This window comes from Epinephelus moara, chromosome 22 (assembly GCF_006386435.1).
Source record: "Epinephelus moara isolate mb chromosome 22, YSFRI_EMoa_1.0, whole genome shotgun sequence".
NCBI classification, from domain to species: Eukaryota; Metazoa; Chordata; class Actinopteri; order Perciformes; family Serranidae; genus Epinephelus; species Epinephelus moara.
In genome coordinates this window covers 28,477,730-28,501,490 of record NC_065527.1, presented here as the reverse complement: position 1 = coordinate 28,501,490, position 23,761 = coordinate 28,477,730, and the positions used below count along the sequence as shown (strand labels likewise).

The 23,761-nt window shown below is 39.2% G+C and overlaps 1 protein-coding gene across 1 annotated transcript in view; it reads right to left on the bottom strand.

Annotated features, from left to right (window-relative positions):
* LOC126383992 (voltage-dependent calcium channel gamma-7 subunit-like) overlaps window positions 1–23,761 on the bottom strand; it is a 64,212-nt gene that overhangs the window by 13,940 nt on the left and 26,511 nt on the right. The window contains exons 2-4 of the mRNA XM_050034784.1: window positions 22,630–22,825; window positions 19,891–19,977; window positions 12,593–12,733 (exon numbers count right to left, since the gene is read on the bottom strand). Of these exons, the coding sequence (XP_049890741.1) occupies window positions 12,593–12,733; window positions 19,891–19,977; window positions 22,630–22,825 (424 nt within the window). The remainder of the gene's footprint in view (window positions 1–12,592; window positions 12,734–19,890; window positions 19,978–22,629; window positions 22,826–23,761) is intronic.

The window sequence follows — 23,761 nt, the reverse complement described above, 5'->3', positions numbered from 1 at the left end:
AAACAGCTGGTCCACAGCCACCATGTTGTAACCGCAGGGTGCTCTGTGACTGATGGGCAGTTTCCATGACAAAAGCACTCACATGCTGACTGAGACAAACAGTTTTTTGCTGTGAAATCATTCTAAAATACCACTGATTGTGGTGTTTTTCTCTGACGTCCCTGCTGTGTGAGGAATAATTGCAGCGCTGCCTTTGGAAAACATTCTCTTTCATGGTAAACAACAAGACAAAAACACAAGTAAACAATAGAAATCCAGTGTGAATGCTGTCATTTTGCTGCTGCAGAGGTGAAAATGGCAAAAATCGATCTCTAGGCTCAATTCTGTCTTTGTGTTATGAACCATCAGATGGAAATAACTCACGATTTCTGACAGGGAGAGGGTTTTTCAATCATCACAAAAGATGCTCAGCAATTACTAGATGTTGAAGTAACTTAATAAATAATAGAAATACTACAAAAGCATGTTCATTCTCTGATTGTGTCTCTGCACTTATCTCTTTCTGTATAAGAATTTGCTGTTGCCAATATTATTTTTTTGTGTGATTCTTCTCGATTTAAGCATGGTCAAATCTGTAACTTTTCTCACATTAGTAACATTTTTGTCATTTTTAATGAGCTATTACAACAAATATAATATGAACAAATGTAGCCATGTGTCTCAAAAATAAATGTCACATGTGGGAACCACACATTAATTCATTTCTGTAATCGCTTATCCTGTTAGGGGTCGTGGGGGGGCTGGAGCCTTTCCCGGCTGACATAGGGCGAGAGGCGGGGTACATCCTGGACAGGTCACCAGACTATCACAGGGCTGACACATAGAGACAGACAACCATTCACACTCACATTTACACCTACAGGCAATTTAGAGTCACCTATTGACCTGCATGTCTTTGGACTGTGGGAGGAAAGTGAAGTACCTGGAGAAAAACATGCAAACTCTACAGTGAAGGGCTCCCCCACCCTGAGGTTCAAACCTCCCACTATGGGTTATGAACCACGAAGCCTCTTGCTTACATGTTACAGGAACAGAGGATTTAGTTGCATCTAGCAGTGAGGACTGCGGATTCAAACCAGCTGAAACTTCTCCCTGTTATAATTTCTACAGTGTTTATTTTTCAGGAGGCTTTTACTGAAGGCCGAATTATCTGCAGAGGTCTCTTTCTCTCCATAATAAACAGACCAGGTGTTTTAAACCAGAACAAAAAAGACTGAATAAGTTTCAGTGTTTTTCCGATGCTGCTTGTCACAGAGAGGTTACTAACTACAATGACCAATGCAAAATCACAAAATGGCCCTATTTAGAGCCAGTGTTTGGTTTGTCTGTTCTGGACCACTGTAGGAACAAGGCAGTGCAACATGTGCTGTTGCATGTTTTGCAACAGTGCAAAACGAATGTTTTCACATGACAAATATCTGAAAATCACATGTGCCTATATGTTCTGTCTTCACAGCGTATGTATAATTTTTCACATTGATAAAATAAATCAACCCACTCAGCAAAATTCATGTAGAAGTTGCACATTTCTGCGAACCACAAATACCTTACATTTGTACATTATCACTTTGTGGATATGTTGAAAGCAGTGTCCAAAATTAAGTTTTTGACTCACCAGCCAAAGAGACTAGTAGATGAAAGAATCCAGTGGCCACGTATATTTTTTTACCGGCCAAAATTATACATTATATATTACATAAGACATATATATACATATATAAGACATATATAATATTGCCTTTTTGTGTCATATATGCATTTGTTTTGGTAGATTTAATTGATATTAGACACTATTTTATTGAATACAAACGTAAAGAAGAGGCCAGAGCAAAATCTGCAAGATGTTTTAAATACATTTAACAACTCATCACCACAGCCTCAGCATGTGAATAAGTTTCCTCTGGTAAGCAGAATATGTCTAATATTTTTGCTCTGAACAGCAAAAATGGAAGCAGTGAAGTTGTAGTGTGATGCAGTTGACAATGTGATGGCAATGAAGAGTTGCCGTCTTGGTTGAAACTACAGAGCTTGAGTGTTCCCCTCTGGGGGATTAATAAAGTATATAAAATTAAAAATTAAAATTAAATTAAATCAAATTATTATTACGATTAATTACAATCATAAGTGTCGAAGGAACTCAGAACTCAGAACGGAAGCTAGCAGCACACCAGCTGCAAGTGATATTTTAGCAAATCAGCTGATGTCCTGTCCTGTAAACAGTGCTGCAAAAAAGAGCGCTTGAGACGATCAGGTCACAGCACCGTTTAGACTTGCTAAAAAACACAGTAGTGTATTTGTATGTGTGTGTGTCTGTGAAATTCCAAAACTGACACAGAAGAGCCGCAGAGCAGCGTGCCCCTAAATGATGTCAAAACACAGCAGAGGCTCAGCTTAGTTTTTTTTACTACATGACAACTTTAGTACAAACATTTACCTACCAGTGTGGTGGGTAGCCCTCTGAGATTTACTCACCAAATGGAAAATCTACCCACATTCTGGCATTTGGCAGGTGTTAATTTTAGACCCTGGTTGAAACTGTATGTTTCTTTATGTGTCAGTATCGCTGTGGTTAAAGTGTGGTTAGGTCTAGGCACAAAAAGATCATGTTTTGGCTTAAAATAGGCTAACTGCTTTGGTGGCACAATATCTGCTGGAAACACAGTGATGGGTTGCTAAAAGTCAACTGGCTTGGTTGTTTGTTGGTTTCTAACAGTGGTCTGCAGCTGCGCAGGTATCTGGCCTAAGTGAGACACCATCCACCATCCCCTTCACCTCCCAATGACAAAGTCAGTTTATATAACAGTCACTTTAGAAACACTGACATGATATGTATGAAAACTGCAATTGTAGTGCATCAGCGGTTTGCAGAAACATGCAATTCCACATTTTCTTCTGGCAACTGCTGAAGAAATAACATTATGAATATAATAGATATATAATATATAAACAACCACTACACATGCTTCTCTGTCTTAGTGGACAGGGTGCTTTTTCAGTATTTTGCGGGTTGTTTTATCTGCACACATGCATTTATCTGATCTGTATCTGAGTTTGTATGTTCATGTATGTGTTTTTCTCCATCTTGGCTGTGTGGCATTCCCATGACATCATGGTTGTCACGTTTGTCCAAGTGTGCACTCAGCAGTCCACCATGCTAAGCTAGCATCTGTGTGAGGTAAAGCTCACTCATGCAGAAAAAAAGAGAGGCTGAAACAGGAAGGTGATGTCATCCTGTCTGCTCAGAAAAAGGGTGAGAGAGACTAACGAGGTCCAAAAAATCGCTCGACCCTGAACTCAAGGTAACCGACCAGAAACGTCACCCAGCTGTCCTGCAGCCACACGAGAAAGTGATGTCATCCTGTTGACTTCAGCAACTCTCCTTCCCACTAGGAGTCTGATAGAAATGAAACAGAGAGCTCAGTGAAAGATTTCACTGCTCAGTGACGTGACAGAGAGGACTTTGTTTAGTTAAGTGTTAATCCTCAGTGAAACAGGAAGATGGATTACAGGTGCAAACTTTGTTCTGAGAGTTTTCTCTGTCGTCCTTTTCATTTAATTCAAAGCACACCAGCCCTGTAAACAAACTCACATATCTTCAATACATAACTTGTTTATTAGACAGCTTTAGTGACCAGTTTTATTGTTGGGATCATATCTATAAAATTCCAACTCATCATTACAAACACTAAAGACACATCACATTTTCTACGCAAGGCTTTTCTCCATGCTTTTAGTTAACTGATGAAGGGCTGATGTGGATTACTTTTGACAGTGATAGTGATGCCATTAACCCCACCTAACATCTTTTAACACTTGCCCCCTGTAAATGCTAAACGGCAGTGATGGCCAAATAGGCCTCATGAAGCATTTTCTTTATTTTATAAGCCCACTAGATGGCGCTCTTGGTTTGAATAAAGAGACTCAGAGAATGGCAATTCAGTGTGCTTTCAACTTTTTACTGAAGAAAAGGCACCATCTAGTGGGCTCATAAAATGAAGAAAATGCGTCATGAGGCTTCATTTGGCCATCACTACTAAACGGACATCATATATAAAGCACTTCTAGTCTTAGCAACCACTCAAAGTGCTTTGCAGCACAAGCTCCATTCACACACATTTATACACTGGTGGCTGACACTACCGTACAAGGTGCTGCTAATCAGATAAACATTCACACACACTCACATGGCATAGCCATCTGGAGTAATTCAGAGTTTAGTATCTCGTCCAAGGACACTTCGACATGTGGACTGCATGGGCCGGAGATCGAACCATTAACCTTGCGATTGGTAGATGCTTTATCTCCTGAGCCACAGCTGCTGTAGGCTCAGCAGGTGGCTGTAAGAAGTTTGCAGCTTGCTTTTACTAAATATTGGGTCACATCAACATATCTATAAAAATATCTTAAAGCACACTCATAAACACTAAGCCTTTTTTTCTGTGTCCAAAAACACGACTTTTAAAATCTACCAAAATAGTATAACCATAGAGTAATATTTCTATGTTGCTGTTTTATGATGCTGTGATTGTGATATGGTCTGTTTTTCTTTGTTTGCACAACAAGGCCTTTTAAAAACTTCTGCACACTCTCATAATGTGTTTTAGTTGCCAGTTATGTAAGCCATTAAATGCTGATTTATAGTTTTCATAGCCTACTGTAGCCTACGGAATTGGCCTACACCACTTATACAAGCTATTTATACTATATTTATACTTTACACTGCATTGCTCTGCATTTACACCTCCAAAACACTAGTTGGCAGTGGAGTTTCTATGCCACTGTGTTGTGTACACACATGAAACACAGATAAAACATGGCTTAATTGCGACAACATTAAACAAAAGTACAAACTTGGCTCCATTATGACTCACAATGTTCACAAACAAAACACATTAGCTCATGACATTTCCCATTGCATAAATTAGCTTAGCAGCTAACGGACTTTACCTCCACTCATAATGCCAGGAAAAATCTCACACAAGAATTCAAATGCTATGTCCTGAGGGCTTCATTGTCTTTGCAATTTTTTATTTCATATCTGTGCTATTTTAAGGAAATGGTTTTCAGTTTAAAATAATAAACAGGAAGTGTGCATCACCACAATGTGTTGTTACATTCCTGGGAAGGTGCACATCAGGGTACGGTGTAGTGTACACATCTACGCAGAGTCTACACAGTCTTCACTGTAGATATAGCGTCAGTTAAAAGCAGAAGTACAAACCCCACTTGAGCAATGTTCTTGTTTGTCTGTAAAACCAATTTTAGACCCTCTTTGTGCAGATTTTAGTTTTTAATTTTGGGTTTTCTTGTGTGTATTGCTGAGGCCTATCAAATCTGTTCAGTTCTAAAAAAGTATGCAAGCCCATTATTTAAAAATATTTCAAAACCAGCCCTGTTTACATCAGTGTTTACAGTCTTCTTCTTCCCTTCTGCCGGCCCATTCCTGTGATTTTTTTGGCACGTTAACACCACAGACTGTCATGTAGTGGAAACCATTGGCAGGAATATTAAGTGCCACTTGCGTACTCATGCCCGTGCATATGCTTACTCATGCATGTGAACGAGATAACAACAAAATGGGGACCTGCTCAGACAAACATTGATCCATCACCTTAGGACAAACACTGTGGCCAAAAGTATGTGGATACCTAAGCATTACATCCACATTGATAAACATCAGGAAAGCATCCCAACATTAAACTGGGCATTAAACTGCTGTTATGACAGACTCTTCCTGTTTCAGACTTTCCATTAGATTGTGGAACTGCAGGAATTTGTTCCCATTTAGTCACCAGCATCAATGAGGTCCAACACTGACTATAGGACCTCAGACACTGGGGGCATTTCTTTTGTGTGTGATTATTCACACATCGATTTATCTTTCTAAAATGTCACAAGTTTTATCGAAACAACATTGTTTTTTGAGTTCTTGCGCCACAAATAAAGGCATCAACAAATCCCATTGTACCTATAAATATGTTTTACGATTATAAAAAAACAACACTGAGGCTCCGTAGTACAGCCAGGACTGCAAACTTTACTGTTCCTATTAATCCTTCCCACCTTGACAAAGGCACATATACAAGATCAACTCCTGCTGTTCTTCCCTTTCACAATAAAAGCCTACACTGCAGAACTGGTGACAAGAGGGAACTCATATTCCCTCAGAGCTTTGCGTTAAAAGGAAACACAATAAAATAGCTTAGAGTAGCTTAAACAACTATAAGCTATACAACAACTTACCTAAAACTAAGGATGTCACAATACCAAAAATTCAGTAGTCGGTGCCGATACCAGTAAAATTACACGATTCTCGATACCAAAGTCGATACCACGGTAAAAAAAAAAAAAAAAAAAAAAAAGGAAAAATCCTAAGATCCATGTACTTAAACAAGAAATACTTTATTAAAATATTTGCAATTAAATTCTTGCCGGTACTATTACCAAAACCTTCATTGCTTCATATTGTTCACCTCTCCTAACTTCATTCATTTTTAAAAAGCAAAGTCAAAAACCAAACAAACAAATAAAAACATCTCAATATTTTACTGTACCTGTGAAATTAGAAACACTTCGCAACGTGTATAGTAAAATATTTGTTTTAATATTTAGGGTGCTGACATGTATGAAACCTTAATGAACACTTAAAACCACGCATGTCATTTTTTTCTTTTTCTCTTGTCCTCTTTACCTATTTTTCGTTGTAAAAAACATTGATCAACATGCGTAATAAACTCAATGAACGATTTAAATATTTACTATTTAAATCACGCTGACAGCGTTGGAGCCAACCACAAGAATGTGTGGAATTTCATTGGTTTAATTTACTGTTTGACCTGTCCCGGTGCAAACGGCGTTTTTTGACGTCTGTGGTCCAGTTGTGGAAAAATCAAACACCGCTGTGTTTCGGAAGTAGACGCACATGCGCAGTCAAGTACTGCTGAGAGCATTCTCGGAACCCATCGGCTATATTCGGCGTCTTCTGGCGATACAGCCTCTGGGGGCAGACCCCCGATTTTTTGGCATTCCGGTTTGAGGAAGCAAATTTCCGTTTCCGACTTCCGTTTATATATAAGTAAATATGATGAGCCATTGCAATGGATTCAGAGTTTGCAGTGACGCCAATTATGTTCCGCCTCGTTAGTTCACCGCACGGAGCGTTTAACCTGGCAACAACTGCAGCCTGCTCAAACGTGATTGATCAATATCACGTGGACTACAAACAGCCTACAACCGGAAACCAGGGCTCTTCCGCTCTTCAAGATCAGGGGTTTGCCTACAGACTCCACATTCACTGAATGTAGAGTCTGTTTATAGAGACTATGCTGAGAGTGAAATCCCTGATCGTTAGCTCAAACACAGCTTGTTCAAGCTGTTCTCTGTGTTGTTGAAATTAAAGACAATAACATGGAACATATCTGCTTATTATGCTACTGATTTTAATTGGGATATTTCTTGATGAACTGAATGACATTTAACGAGTGTTGCACGTCTCGAAGGCTGGGCTCATAGGAGACCACCGGACTCTCTCCCAGGGGAGGGGCTGGGGGAGAGAGGGAGATGTCTGGTGTACAAGGCTCCGTCCAGCATGGACCAAAACACAGCACGGACGGTTCAGAAGCAATTCGGAACGAGTTAAAAGCAATTAATAAACAGACAAAGTGGTGTTTAAAACTGCATATATTGCTAGCAGATCTATTTTCTGGCCTAAAGTGCGGCCGTGACTGGCTCTGAATGTGGGCTTTAGCAGGCAGCCGCTCTCTCCTCTTTCTCGTCACCCCCTCGCTCTGAATGTAGGCATGGACTGTAACGCTATATGGCGTATACTGCCCCCATCAGTTCTGGAAGAGTCATAGCACCAATTCTTACGCTGGTATTGGTTCTTCCGGTTTTTCAAGAAAATGAGTATAGCTGGTTTCGTTTTTTCATCATGGAATCAAAAGGTATCGCGACTATCAGTTCTCATAACATCACTACCTAAGACAGATTGACAAACGCTGCTCTGGGCCAGTAGAATCCCAGTAAGCTAAACTTGCATCACTGTCAGCAAAACTAGGCTACTTGCCTCAAAAACTTTTATTGAACAAGTGTTGCAACTGTCGCGAATTTGCATCACTGCTATTACGATTAGTCTTCATGTGAAATACTTGTGGGCAAGTCTTCCATTTACATTTCTTTTTAACTTATATATCACAGTCAGTGCTCCAGATAATCCCAAAGGCGCTGGATTAGGGTTGCGTTCAGAACCCAGTGAAGGCCAGTCAAGATCTTTATGGAGCTGACTTTGTGCACAGGGTGATCATTATGTTGAAACAGGAAAGGACAGCAAACAGTTTTCAAATAGCTGGAAGCACACCATTGTTTAAATATAAGTGCGTGCTTTAGCATTGAGCTTTTCCTTTATTGGAACTAAGGGACCAACCAAGAAACATGAGTGGTGTGACGGGGTATCCACCTACTTAAGATCATATTGTGTAATTTGGATGGATTTAATACACTGAAAGGTGAGTCCCTCTTTTTTATTGAACTGCCATGTTGGTCTATAAAAGAAATGAGTGTGATCAAACCTGTCATCCAGTAACTTTCCACTCAGCCCTTGAGGCTCTCCGCTACGTGGCTGGAATAGAATTTGACTGCACTGAAGGTTGGTGTCCAATGCAGTGAGATAATGTCAGACCAAAAAGGTGTCATCCCAAAGAAAACCTCCTTCCTCATTACCTAACTTTCCGACTGATATGCAATACTAAAACAAAGTCGCCTTCCAGACTTTCTGGTTTTAAGTTTTAACTTTTTACCAAAAGCCTGCAGCAAAACATCAAATCACTGATGCCCTGCAGCTTCCTCGGCAGAGAGCAATTATTTGGAATTAAATCCCATTCACTGTTCAGCCAGCAGCAAGAACAAGGTAAGGTCTGACAAGCTGTCAGCTGGGAGAAGGAAATGAGAGCTGCAGAGTCTTCCATCCACTGGGCTCTCTTTTTATCATTAACCTTGAAGAATGTTGACTTTTAACAAGCTTGCTTCTCTTCTTCTGCTCAGCTGCTTTTGAATGTCTGATATAGGCCGACAGGTGAGGGAGGAGTTGGACACTTTCACACAGGTCTTATTCCTCAGCCTTTATACTTGTTTCTACAGGCCTGATGAACCAGGGTCACATGGCTTTCTCAACATAGATCCTGTTGTAATAACTCTTAAGGAGTGTATTTATCAAAATGCATTTAAATATTAATTAGGGCTGGGCAGGCAGTTCTGCCAGGAACCTCTTGTTTTCCTGCTTGTTCTTCCTTCTTCTTCCGAGGAAATCCTACTTCCAATACGCCAAAAATCACCAAACTTTACTCAAAGGTCCAGTCCTATGCCGGATTTGCTCAGCTGCAAAAACAGGCCAATAGTCCTGATGGTGGAGCTACAGCAAGCCTCTAAAGTTAAAATTTTGAAAATTCACAACAAATCAACCATACGTGCTACAACTTCACAGCTTTCACCAAACTGTAGCCCCAATACTGAAAAAACTTTTGTACATTTAAACCTATTGCAAATAATGAAGTCCATCACTCTGTTTTTTTCAAAAACTGTAAAACTTATTAATCCTATCTCCTCCTACAATTTTTGCTCAATTGACACCAAACTTGCTACAGAGCATCTTCAGACTGTCCTACACAAACCATCCACACAGATTTTTGATTGATCAAAACTTGAGCCTACAGTGCATCAAGATGTTTGACTGTAAACAGTACTGTAAACATATACTTGCAAATTCGTGTTAAATAAGTTTTTAATGTTCATGAAAAAAATTGACAAAACTTTGGAGTCATGATAGATGATGGTTGGCCAATATCAGAATTTTATATCAAGAACTGAATTTTTGACAGCATTTTGAATTCTGTCCTTATGTGAACCATTGCTGTCAATGGGAATAGAGTAACTTTACACATCAGTTTTTCACTTATGGAGTAAATCAATCATTGTTAAAAACAAATTAAAAACATCTCCATGCTGTCTAGATGCAAGATGTGGGTTTTTTTTTCAGATTTTTGTCTTGATAACTGAATTTATGACAGCAGTTTGAAATCTGCCTTGACAGCTGCTGTCATCCTGGTGGCTGACTTAGTCAATTTGTGAAGCCACAGATGAGCTGTCACTTGCTAATTAGCTCAGTGAGATAGAAGATGTACATTGTAATGGCAACTTTCTTGTTGTCTTTCTATTCTGCCTCTTGTTGCTCAGAATTGCCTAAATTTGCCTAAAATTGCCCAGCCCCGACCATTGCTGCGCAGCATCTATAATTAGATTTATGTTTTGGAGGAAACACTGTTTTTTGTTTTTCTTTTAATCAAGAAAGTGTGACTACTTATATGGCGTACAATTGATAAAGAGGAGGCTGGATTGTTGGACATACAAAGCAATGACCAAAGTTGATGTTCTGCATCCCACATATTGCCATATCATAATATGGTTAAGGTTAGGGAAAAGTTATTGCTTTGTCAAATACTGAAAAGGTTTATGCATCCCATTTCATCCTTTAAGTTAGCACATGGGCTTCAATACATTTTTTTTGCAGGTGCTAGGTAAAAAAAATGCTGCAAAGTTGTTCCCAAAATTAGTCCCTGGTGTTAGTAGTCAAATAGTCAGCTTCAGTTTGAAACTGCATGTAAAATAGAAAAAAGGAATTGGGTGAGACAGCAGTGTGAGCATATATTTTCTTTTCAAATAATACCAGAAGTTATAAAGCCCACAATCTTGCCAGAAAATGTTTTTAGCTCGTCTCTTTTGATCGACAAAACATCAAGTTAATGCTTTACTGTGCCTTCTACTGCTTTTTTGTTTTTCTTTTTTCCAAAATTTTCATTTTTTAATGCAGCATTTATCAATTAGGATGTTAGATATGTGGGTGTTATTCCTTTTCTTAGGAGCATTTTTTGGGCAAGCGCACAGCACATGCGCTTTAAACGTGTCATTTGGGGTTTAACAGCAGTTTGTGACACACAGCCTTTTGCCTGTTTATGGTCATGGATACATTGTACACAAGCCAACTCTCAAACATTTCTGATTAGGAGAAACACACCTACATTTTATTTTATTTATTTTTTTTTTTACAGTTTTTACAGTTTGTTTTTTTGTGGATATGCATACATTTCATAGCACTGACTTTTTAAAGAAGGTGGTCAAAGAAATGAAAGGGGGAGGCTGTCTGTAGTGATGGCCAAATGAAGCTGCATTTTCTTTATTTTATGAGCCCTCTAGATGGTGCACTTGGTTTAAAAAGGGAGGCTCAAAGAATGGCAATTCAATGTGTTTTCAATCTTTTGTTGAAAAAAAGCGCCATCTAGTGGGCTTATAAAATAAAGAAAATGCTTCATGAGGCTTCATTTGCCCACCACTAGCTGTCACCAGTGGGAAACATTGAAAAAAAATCCTATTTTGATGCAAAGAAGCAAAATGGCACAAGCGGCTACAGCTGTTTCACTTTTCCACAGTTTAATGTGAAAAACATCAAGTTAGGGCACGCATACAGGGCTGCATGTAAACAGGAATATTAGTGGAATACTCATTTTCATGAGTCATGTAAATAGCTTAGTAGGAATATTGTCTTTTTTCCAGGATACGGGCAAAAACATTTTGTGCAAGTAAATGTCACTTTTTTTTCGCTCTTTGCACTTATTAAATGACCTTTGGTTGGATTAAAGCGTGCTTCTTTACAAGGTTCAACAAATTTCCTTTTGCACTCTTGTGTTTATTGTGGTTACTGTAGCAGTGTTGTTTGTTCTTCAGTAAATATATCTGCTCTTCAAGGACAACCTAAATAAAAGGCTGAAACGCTCCAAACAGTTTGAGTGGCTGCAGAACATAAAAGAAAATTCCTCTACAACAAGGCAACAAAAAGTTTAGGGACAGGAAGGTCAAAAAGTAATACTGGAAAAAGTAACCTCAGCCATTTTCCAATCTCTGATACGCTATTTCTAAAGCCTTATTATCTATAGTAGCGGAACGAGTTTTAAGTCTTCACCATCATCGTGCCAAACTGTACAGCCTGCAATTTAAAAAGCGACCCGAGAACAGCTGCGGAGAGTTCACGGTCGAGTTTAATCACTTGATCATAAACCTTTGAGAATGGCTACAAGAAGTCCAGCCAAAAGACAGAAAAACATTCCTCACATGAGGTGTATCTGTCCAATTAGTTCGACTGAGCTTGCTTTATTTTACCTTTGGCATAAATACACTGAGCAAGTTTTGCATTTTGTATTCCAAGAAAATGTGTTAGTTCTCCACAGAGCTTCCATCCACAGACGACCGCTGTGTACAGAAGTTTGTCTCGCAGGCTGCTTTGCAATGACTACAAGAGGCACAGCAGAGTAATTGGAAAATTTGGAGACAAACCGTGACAAGAAAAGCCTGGAGTCTGTAGTTATTTCACAAGAGTATAAAATTTATGTTCTGTGAGTGTTTGCAAACCTTGTTCCTGTTCACTCAAACAAGATCTGTACGAACAATCTCACTTTATGAACAAGGCTCACTGTGCAGGGACAGAGGATGTCTTTTATGACTTAAAACTTTGTTCATAGTGTTCATGTTCAATCTGTGTGCACGGTACCTGACAGTATGAAGAATATTCCAGAAACAAAGGCGAGGATGGTGCGCTGCGGCCGGATGTGTCCGATGTTGCTGATGACAAAGGCGGTGAAGACGAAGAGCAGGGAGACCATGGGGAAGGGAGTAGCAGTTCGGACCATTTCTAGAAGATGGGGAGAATAGTGGGAGAGGGTAAGAGAAGGACGGATGTGATTAAAAAGGGATTATGAGGACGTTAGCTTGGGGGGATATATTTACAAATGAACCTCTAAATTAATTACAGAAAGGAGTGACAGAACGCTGGGAGTTGCTGTAATTGAGGGTTTTTTTTCTTTTTCCTGGCATGCGTTTTAACGCTTTTATTTGAAATATAATCCTCCCATTAAAGAGTCAAGTTTGTTATTGTATGTCCAAGATGCAGCAGCCATAAAAAACTTGAAAACCTTGAGAAAGTTTACAGTGAATGATAAATAATTTAATATTTTAAGAAGTTTTGAAAAATAATATAATATAATATAATAATGAATAAAATATTAAATGTGTCAATGTTAGTGAATAAATAATTATTATTATTATCATTAATAACAACAAAATAATAATAATAGTATATCATTGTTATTATTATTATTAATTAATTAATTAATTACATTATTATCTGGTAAATCCAAAAATTGGTCACATCAACCTTTTATGAGCTCTAATCATTTTGCACACAATTGCATACATTAGATTGTATGATTTTGTTTCTACCCTCAAACTTAAGAATCTTCCTTTCTCAATGATACCATTGAAGCATATGAAGTCAGTATAGCATGTACTGAAATGATTGGAGCTGAGTTCTTAAAGAAGCAGTAATTCAGGTTTGGAAACTGGGGGGCATCAGAGCAAGATCAAAACACAACTGGTAAATTATTAACTTCAAGTGGAAATAGAGAAGGTTTTGCTTTAACTTATTATTGTAAAGTAAATGCTGATTGCACAATGTAATGGCCATAGATTAATGACATCATCTGTGTTAACATTGCCACCAGGTACGATCTCCCGCGAAAATAAAGGCTTGATTTATGAAACAAAGGCGATTTTTTTCCTGGTAGCTATTAGTAGCTATACCCAGCTACCAAAGAGTAACAAGAAATGGTGTACAATGAAAAATCTGAAGTAACTGTGGAAACTATCTTGCGAAAGAAAAAGAACCCCGATGCAAGGCCCTGAGAAAAATGGAAAGCAATCTGGTTATCTTTGCAATTTCACAATAACTTCACCAAGTGGAAACAATGAGGGCAAAAAAGCTGTCTGTTTCCACTTTGAAACTCAACACTTAAGACTTAAGAATTTAAGTCCAATATTCAATCTTATTTTAGCTCAATTCCTGAGAGAAATGTCTGGCTGCTAAATGCTCGTCTATGTTCACAAGCAAGTTGCCAACTTTGTCAGCCATTTTTAGAGCATTTTTTAGTTGACCAATTTTTAGAAACTGAACAGAGAACCGAGTCAAACCTGTGAAGTTTCCAGATGTAAAACCATGAAAATGAGCTCAGCTGAAAGACCCCAAAATGCTCTATTGCACTGATAGAAACTCATTGACTGGATTGAATAATGGATGTAGCCACCATGAGGTCATGCGCTAGTTTGTGGCCTTGAGTTTTGAAGCGTGAAGTACAGAATTTTAGCTGTTGCCATCTTGGAGCCAGAAATGACTCTATTCAGATTACAGGTTGGAGCTAATCCTGCTGCTAGCTTGGTTAGCACTGTACATTTACAGCTATGGTTAACTTATTAATTTTTGCTAGGGAAAAAAAACAGGCTAAAAAACTTGTGGACATTGTGGAACATTACATAAAAGACTGTAGTAATGTAGTAGTAGTAGTAAATGTGTGTTACCGAGAGTTAGCATTGCAGCATGCATGTGTGAAGATACTGCATTATCCTTATCTTATAATTTTCACCATGAACTTACATAGAAATCATAACATGTTTGTGTTGCAGAGTTTTAGTTTCCTAGAGCAAGAATTTGGAGATGCAGAAGTTTTTTTTCTGGCAAATCATGACCATGACATGAAAAATGTACAAAATCTAATCTTTTCTGATGACAGTTTTTGTCTTTTGTTTGGTGTTTCAATACACCGAAGCTCATAAAATATATTTCATTGCATACTTAGAACCAGAGGTTTCCTGGAGCTCACTCGGGGTACTGTTGAGCAAGGCAGTGAATGATTTATTCAGCATTCTCTCACTGTAGTGCTACTACAGTGTTATGACTTGTGCGTCTACCTGAGGACATTCATCTAGCATTAAACGGACCAAACGTCTTCCCCCTGGTGTCTCCAGCAACAGTGTGTGCTTTACTTCAAAGAGATAGAGCAAACTGCGGCGGGCAGAGCACTTTGAAGCCAGTTCACAGTGTCAACATCTTAAATCATTAAAACAGCTCAGAGACAAAATAGCTCTGTGGGGAGATTCAGCAAGCTTTCAACATTCATTTAATATTTGACCAAAAAAAAAAAAAAACCTAAACAAAAAAAACATGTATACACAGGATTCTTTAAAAATAAATAAAGTCCTTCACAGGTTCTCTGGTCAGCACTGGGACTTCAGGTAGACACTTAAATCAAACAGAGTGTTTTGAAATTGCACTAACAAGCAAAGTAGCTACTATAGAAGATAGCTGTCTTTTCCCTTTCCTGAGGAAACTATGTATCTCTACAATATTATCCCCCTGATTTCAGCATTGTTTTGATGATTCAATGGGTTTCTTTTTCGTTCAAAAAAAACAAAAAACAAAAAAAAAACATATTTAAAGATATGTTCACTTTCCACTTGGTAGCAAGGCAGATTTTATATAAATAATTCTGGAATGAAAGATTCAGTGATTTATATTTTAAAGGGGCAATTGGGTTTTTTTGAGGTGGGATTGTATGTGGTACTTACATACAGACAATTCCAGTTGGCACACCCCCAGTTTGGAGAAGCGGGCTGGAGTCCAACACAGCAGCTAAGCAATGTACTGCTGTGGATAGGGGCCAGCAACACAATGTAATTCAGCCACCTACAAAAAGTCCCTCCCAAATAAATCAATATTAGCTTTAGTGTATGCTATATTGAGATTATTTTTACTGCTCTAAGTTTCCATCAGACAGCTTATTCCAAAGGGAATGTGGTTAACATCTTCAGTTCCTTACTAACATTCTTGTCAAAGCCACCAGACTCCATTGACAAAAACAGAGATTTTATCTGGCTGAACACTGGAGCTGCTGGTCTACTGCTCCTTCAATCAGTTAGTTACTTTGTATTATTGTTTGATTTTGGCAAATCCAAATTAACCCTTTAAAACACCAAAGTTAACAAACTGTTCAAGGCTGCGGTAGACCAGCTGCTCCTGTGTTTAGCAATGGTAAATCTTTTTTTTTTTTTTTCTATGGAGTTTGGCTTTGAAGAGAGTGATAAAATAGTTTCATCTTTCCATCACAAAAATCACTGTCTGACATTAGGGTGAAGCAGTTAAAATACTTTCAATATAACATACTATACTTGAACAGATATTGATTTTTTTAGGTGGCTAAAATACATTCTGTTGCCGACCCCTTCACAGCAGTAGATTGCTTAGCTTCCATGTTAGACTCCACGCTGCCTCTCCAAACTGGGGGCGTCCCCACTGACATACTATGTGTAATTACTGTCTGCAAGTACCCTATACAACCCCAATTGAAAAAAACAGAACTATCCCTTTTAGTCAGTCCTAGGGTTGGAGGAGTAGTTGTTGGCAGGTGGAGACAGGGGCCTGATTAGACGATCAATGACACCTGATCCCTATAAAGTTTCACTGACTATATGTGAAGTTCAATCCTGTCTTGTCCTGCCAGTAGGTAGACAAGACACTGGGAGATGCAGGAAATGCAGGCTACTGAGGCCCAAAACAGAAACATACAGGGAATAAGCACTGGACAATTTAGGGCGGGACAAAGACCATTTTGAAAAGATGGGTCTTTGTTGTCTTTAGAACATTTCTAAAGGGGCCGGAGACTGTAAACCTAATGGAAGAGAGTTCCATAATGTTGAAGCCATGACTTCAAAGACATGATCACCTTTTGTTTTCAGTCTGGAGTGGGAGACTGCCAGTAGGTCCTGGGGTCCGTTTCACAAAGCAGGTTTAGTGAAAACTCAGAGTCTGCTAACCCTGAAATGAGGGAAACTCTGAGTTTTCCGTTTCAAAAAGGGGGGTAACTCAAACCAGAGAAAGAGGGGTAACTCTAGCCTGTTTCAGAGAGAGAGGTAACTTAAGCTCTCAGTCAGTTACCGTAGTAACAGACTCTGTGAACCTAACCTGGTCGGGACCAGGTTTTTCTCAATGAACCTCGAGTTTCTCTCTGTCTCCGCCCTCTTTCAAAGCCACACACTCCATTTGATTTCCTCATTCATTCAGCAGGCGAATTTTGGCGTAGCCTAGTTCTGCCCTCTGTCATTTTAAAGAATCATTAAAAAAATCAGAGTCAGTATATTAGAAGTCCATTAGGCACAGGAGGTGGCGACTTTTTTCACTAACATGGCATGTCCTTTTGATAACGATCCCGTGGATGAAGGTGCAGCATTACTGCGCAGAGAATTAAATATTCGTCGGGAGATGGTTATCAGACCGCGCATAGATGTTTTAGCATTTCCACACAATTATCTTTTTGAGCTGTACCGTTTCACGTCACAGTCCATCATCTACATACACAACCTAATCCGTCCTTACATTTGCAACATTACCAATCGTAGTCATGCTCTCACATCCCAGCAGATATTGTGTGTTGCGCTGCGTTTCTTTGCAAATGGAAGTTTTTTGTACAATGTCGGAGATGCTGAGCACTTGAGTAAGGCAACTGTATGCAGGGCGGTCAGAAAAGTGTGCTCGTTTTACGGGCATCTGCCTTCTTTCTGTTGGCTGAGTAGAAGTCTGTGTTAGTTTAAATAGGCTTAATTATTTAACAGAACATGATATAGATGAGAAGACATTTATGTGTGTGAAAACAGCATTATGTTGGGGATAAAACAACTGCACAGTCAAACAGCCACTTAATATTTACTTTACAATGTAAAACATGATCAAAATGAGGTACCCCCATGAGATTATGCCGAGGTCTTACCTGTTTGAACAATGTTTTTATATTTCATCCTAAACTGCTGCCAAGTGCGCTTCTCCCCCGCGGGATTGCACCTAAATGAAATAAATTAATAGGCTACCATTCAAGCAGTTTTCCCCTGTAATATTATTGTGATTGCAAAGGACTACATTTAAACTTTGCATTGACCAGAGCAGCAATGTTCTCCCACGCCGTCTCCCTCTCTTTTGCAGCTGCAGCGGTGTTGCACTTCTTTTTGAAAACATGTGCAAACTCGCCATATGAGCGCATTAAGATTTCTAATTCTAGTGGGGTGAAAAACGCAGTCCTGCTCTTCCCCGTTGCCATGGTGACTCGTCGAATCGGGGCTCCATTGATGCTGGCTTTTTATAGTTGTGGTGCACACGCTTAACTCCAGGTGAAACTACTCCGAGTTGTTTAAACTGATTCAAATCAGCTGTTCTGGAACCGGAAACTCAGAGTTTCCTATCTCAGAGTAGATCAACTCAGAGTTCAGGATTAGACTCAGAGTTTGTTGAACCTGCTTTGTGAAACGGACCCCAGGTCTAAAGACCTAAGGGACCTACTGACGATATATGGATGGAGGAGATCACTGATGTATTCAGGTGCCTGACCGTGGAGGGCTCTATACTTGAGAACAAGTATCTTAAAGTAAATCCTGAACCTGATGGGAAGCCAGTATAAAAAGGCACTAAAATGGGAGTGATGTGTGTTGACCTGTTGGACCTGGTTAACAGTCTAGCAGCAGCGCTCTGGATTATTTTAAGACAATTCAGAGAAGATTTGTTTAGACAAGTAAAAAAAGAGTTACAGTAGTCCAGTCAAGGAAAACAAAAGCATGCATAATCATCTCTAGCTCAGGTCGAGACACCACAGACCTGAGCTTGGGGATATTTCTTGGCTGAATAAAACAAGTGCATGTCAGTGATTTACCATTATGATCAAAATGCATTAAAAAGCAATCAATGTACACACATCTCCTAGGACCTTCAGCTCTTGATTTTGTGTCTTTGTAGTTTCAAAACATTATTTAGTATTATACTGTTAGAGCATTAAGAGAGTAACCTTTCAAAAAACTTCACAGACAGACTGTAAAAGCATGATTGCTATGCTTTGAATCATTTGAATCATATAGTCACAATAGGGCAGAAAGCTTGTTTGTTCAAAAGCTTTCACTTTTCAGGAAATGGGGAAAAAAAACTGTTGCAAACTGTTGCAAAATCCGCCTGGCCACACCCAGCTGGCAATGCGCTGCACCTCCGCCTTGCCCAGTCTGCGAAACTAGAGGCCAAAGGGTGACCAATAGCATTGATTATTTAAAAAAAAAACAAAAAACAAAAACAAACAATGACATATGGAAATACAATGCTTCCACCCGACAGTATCGATACAAGTTCTACATGTCAGATGGACCTACCCGAATATGGTAACACTGAATAAATTACACAGTGTATTTGTTTAAGTTTCAAAGAATAAACTAGAATTTCCGCCTCTCGGCTGATACTCTCGGTCGTGGATGCCTCACACACATCTTCAAGATTATGATGTCACAGCGGAGTTGAACTTTGACCTTTTGTATACAAAATTTTCATCTCCATCATAGTTTTACTGTTAGACATTTGTGTGAAATTTTGTCATAATAAGCATATGAATTATTCAGTTATGACTAAAACATGTTTCATGTGGTCACAGTGACCTTTGACCAGCAAATTCTAATCAGTTCATCTTTGAGTCCAAGTAGATGTTTATCGCATTCAGGAAAATGAGTTGGACAACATTACAGTGACCTTTGACCTTTGAACACTAAAAGCCAATCAGGTTATCGTTGAGTCCAAGTGGACGTTTGTGCCATGTTTGAAAAAAAATCCCTCAAGGTGCTCTTGAGATCTCTTCTTTATGAGAATGAGACAGACAAGGTCACAGTGATCTTGAGCTTTGGCCATTGATCACCAAAATTGACTCAATTCATCGTTGAGTTCAAGTGGACGATTGTGCCAAAATTTCTTGAGACATTTTTGAGATATCGTGCTCATGAGAACAGGAAAGACAGATGGGTGGACGGACGGACAGAAATTATGGCAGCTATAAGGTTCTCAGCATAATCTTCTCTAAGAGCATCATGGGAATGACAAATGTTAAAAGTATTTCACTTAAATGTGATCTAATCTATGAAGTTTATGTTTATGGGGATGTGACTTACTGAGTATGTTGGCTGTATTTTCTGTTGTGATCTCTATCTCCGGCTCGGTGAAATACTCTGACGCCACGCATCTGCCCTTCTCTGGTCCTGAGGGACAGAAAAAAAGATAACAGATTGAGAAAGAAGGAATGAACAGAGAGATGAGTGGGCGAGCAGCTGAGTGGGAGGTAAGAGTTTCTTCTGTGGGTCACAAACAATATGGAAATATCTCCATAAGAAAATAAAAGGCAGAATAAACAAACAAGAAAACAAACAGACATTAAAAAACATAGAGAAAGGGCAGATGGAGAGACCGAGACTTAGCAGCGGCAAATAAATAGATTTCCAAAGGACAAATGAAAAGAGGTGAGAGAGGATAGAGAAGCAGAGAGATTATGAAAAGGGAGAAATGGGGAAGCAAAGAATGGGAGTGAGAGAAAAAGTGAATTAGAGGCAGAGACAGATGGAGGTCAGGAGGTTCAGGAGAAAACAAGGTCTGAGCTGAGGGAGAGAGGAGCTGAATACAGACACAACAATTAACCTCAAACTGGAGGCACAGAGAGGACACAAACACACACAACACATATATACACCAAAATATGTCAACAAAATGATGCATACATGTACAGACAGACAAACAGGATTTCTTTTTTTCTCCTCTCTCTCTCAGTCACACACACACACACACACACACAGCCGTTCCAAATGCCACCAGCTTTTCCCTCCTCTGACCTTTTGTACCAGGCGTCAGACAACAGGGAAACACAAACATGGCCACCTCCCCAGAGCAACACCATCATGACCCGAAACACAGAGACAGCTACTGCAATAAGGACAGTTATTTGTATCTGTGGTGTCCTCCCTGCTGTGTCAGTTTGTGTGTGTGTGTGTGTGTGTTTTGTGTCTGAATGCATGAATGAACATCTTTTTTTTTCTTATTGGGGCACCATGATCTTTAAAGGCAAAATTCCACCAGAGATGACACACTGCTTCACTGACTCTCACACTTTATTCATTCTCAAATAATCTTTGGCTCTAACTCCCCCAACATTAGATGTGATGTTAGGGTTCAGGGGTCATGATGGTCATCTAATGCCAGTGGGTCTGGCAATTCAACAACATGCGTGTTCTGTTTAAAATCAGTGGTGTGAACAGTGCTTTAAAATGATCTTCTGAGTCTTCCTGCACTCATATTTCTTTTTCACCAACATAGAACAGGCTCCATTCGGGTTAACTCACCTAATTTTGAACCATTCGGAGCATTTTGACCAAGAATAAATTGATTTGGATTGAGAAAAGTTGGTTACCACCAGGAACCAAAAAATCAGAAGGTTTTCCTTACCCAAGGTGTGAATTGTGACATCAGTGGGTGTGTTCTATTCTACAGGTTGAAAAGAGAGCATGGAGAAAGCAGTAATGGAAAATTCAAGTGAGAAATTGTCAGAACTAGAATTATCGCTCGCAGTTTTATGTCTCTACACAACAGTCAGGTTACAATTACAGTTTACATCCATGTCTGTGACAACATGGATGCTTTGTGCACATCTTCTTGGCAGCACAGAAGATCTATACAGACAGCACAGTTTAAAGGTGGACACCAAGATAAGAGTCACCAATTCAGTATCTGAGCAAATGTCTTCACATGTGTTCCTGAGTTATGACAATGAGTAATGGCTAGAAATGTGTTTTTGCAGAACATGATGATGTCAAAGAGAGCGTGCCCTTTGACCTTTTAGATTTATAATCTCATCACTTCATCATTTTATCCTATTAGACATTTGTATGATATTTTGTAATAATAAGCATATGAATTCTTACGTTATGGCCAAAAACATGTTTTGTGAGGTCACAGTGACCTTGACCTTTGACTTTCAACCACCAAATTCTAATAATTCCATCACTGGGTCCAAGTGGATGTTTGTGCCAAATTTGTAGAAACTCCCTTAAGGCCCCCTTGAGATATTGTGTTCATGAGAATGAGACAAATGCAAGGTCATCGTGACCTTGACCTTTGACCACTGATCCTAACCAGTTCATTGTTGAGTCCAAGGGAATGTTTGTACCAGATTTGAAAAAAAATCCCTCAAGGTGTTCTTGAAATAGTGCGTTCACAAGACTGAGACAGATGGGGGTAGTGACCTTGACCTTTAACTTATGACCACCAAAATCTAAAATAGAAGTTGGTGCCAAATTTAAAGAGGATCATTTTTTATATTGTTGTTTTTCTTAAAGCAGTATCATCAGCGGGTAGTCAGTGAAATCCACCATCTTGCTTCAACTGTTTCAACACACCTTTGATTACAATGGTGCCAAAACTGGTGGAAACGTGGACTGGTTTTCAAGATAGCACAAAGGTTTTGAGAATTCTGGCTCAAGAACCAGAGCTAGAAAAGTGGTTTAAGTGCCTGACTGGTTCCTGTCAAACTCAGTAAACAATCTGTACTCTCACAGAAATAACATTCATGTCACCTGTCCATTGAAACAGTTGTCCATCTGGCAGTATAAAGGAGGAGAAGTGGGGTTATGTGGAAGTGGGACTTAGACAAACAAGTGCATTGTGAAAATGGCCTCAGACTTGCATGTTAGTCTGCATAATGTTTCAGGGGTTTTCCTTTTTGTGATACAAAATACCAATCTCTGCAACACAGACAAATAATGGCATTAAATTAACATTTGTACCTGAAAAAACAAGATAAATCAACAAACCATGCAAAACACCCAAACATAATCAGCAGAGAGTGACATAAAATGGTGACCAACCTGCAACAAAGCAGACCCTCCAAAGGCCAGAGTGCAGCGCCATCTTGACCTCAGTGGTCTGGTTTTGCTGCAGGACGATTCCTTCCTCCATCAGCAGCCAGTAGTCTGTTGACACGGCAACACCCACCAACAGCAAACCACAGGCCCCGAAAACCGACGAGAGCAGCGTCAGAGCCCTCGTACTGAATGAACTCATCTGGAGAAAAAGAAGACAATGGTGTTGGTTAGATGATGGCTCAGACTGCACGCTGAAGATGTGAGTACATTTATAAATGTGTTGGATTTAAAAGAATAAACATAAGGAGCGGATAAAAGAAGTGGATGGAATAAAAAAAACAAAAAAAACAAGCCGAGATGTGAGAGAGAAGAGGTGAGGAGAGGACAAAGATTGATTTAATTTATTGATTTTTAAACCTTAAAATATGCATAAGCAGATCAGAAAGGAATGGAAAAGATGAGTGAGGAGCCTCTGATTTAAATCTTTCTTGACTTTCATTGACTCCAGCTGTTAAATATGTATGTAGCATCGGACAGCAGACGAGATGAAATGAGAGGAGAGGCGAGGAGAGGAGAGGAGAGGAGAGGAGATCCACTGAGAGGAGAAGAGGAGAACAACCTTGGACGAACTGAGCCATTTTCATGCTGAAAATATCAAAGCATTAAACAGCTTCCCATAACATTTCTGAGGTTTCGAGGTGTTTTTCTTCATGTATTAAGGGACTATGATTGAAAGCGCTTGCAAAAAGCATGAGGTGCCGGTAAAATGAAAGAAATGAGAGACAGAGAGCAGATTCTAATCACACAAAAAGCAGGACTGAAAAGACACAAGGTAGAGAAGGAGGAGGCTGTGATAAACATGATGCTCTGAATCTAAGAAATGTTGGAAATTCAACAAAAGGTTTTCAGATGAAAAACAAACCACGAGGAAGCTCAATTCCACAATTCAACAGGAGGTTTAGGACTGTATAGAGTGGTGCAGTAATAAGTCCCAAAACCTGTAAATTAGTTAGCATTTTAGCACTCCCAATCTCCATGTCTCACAGTCAATAATTCTTTTTTTTATTGATTTTTGGTTAGGTGCCTTAAATAATGTCTGTTGTTAACACAAGCCTAAAAGATTTTTACATACTTC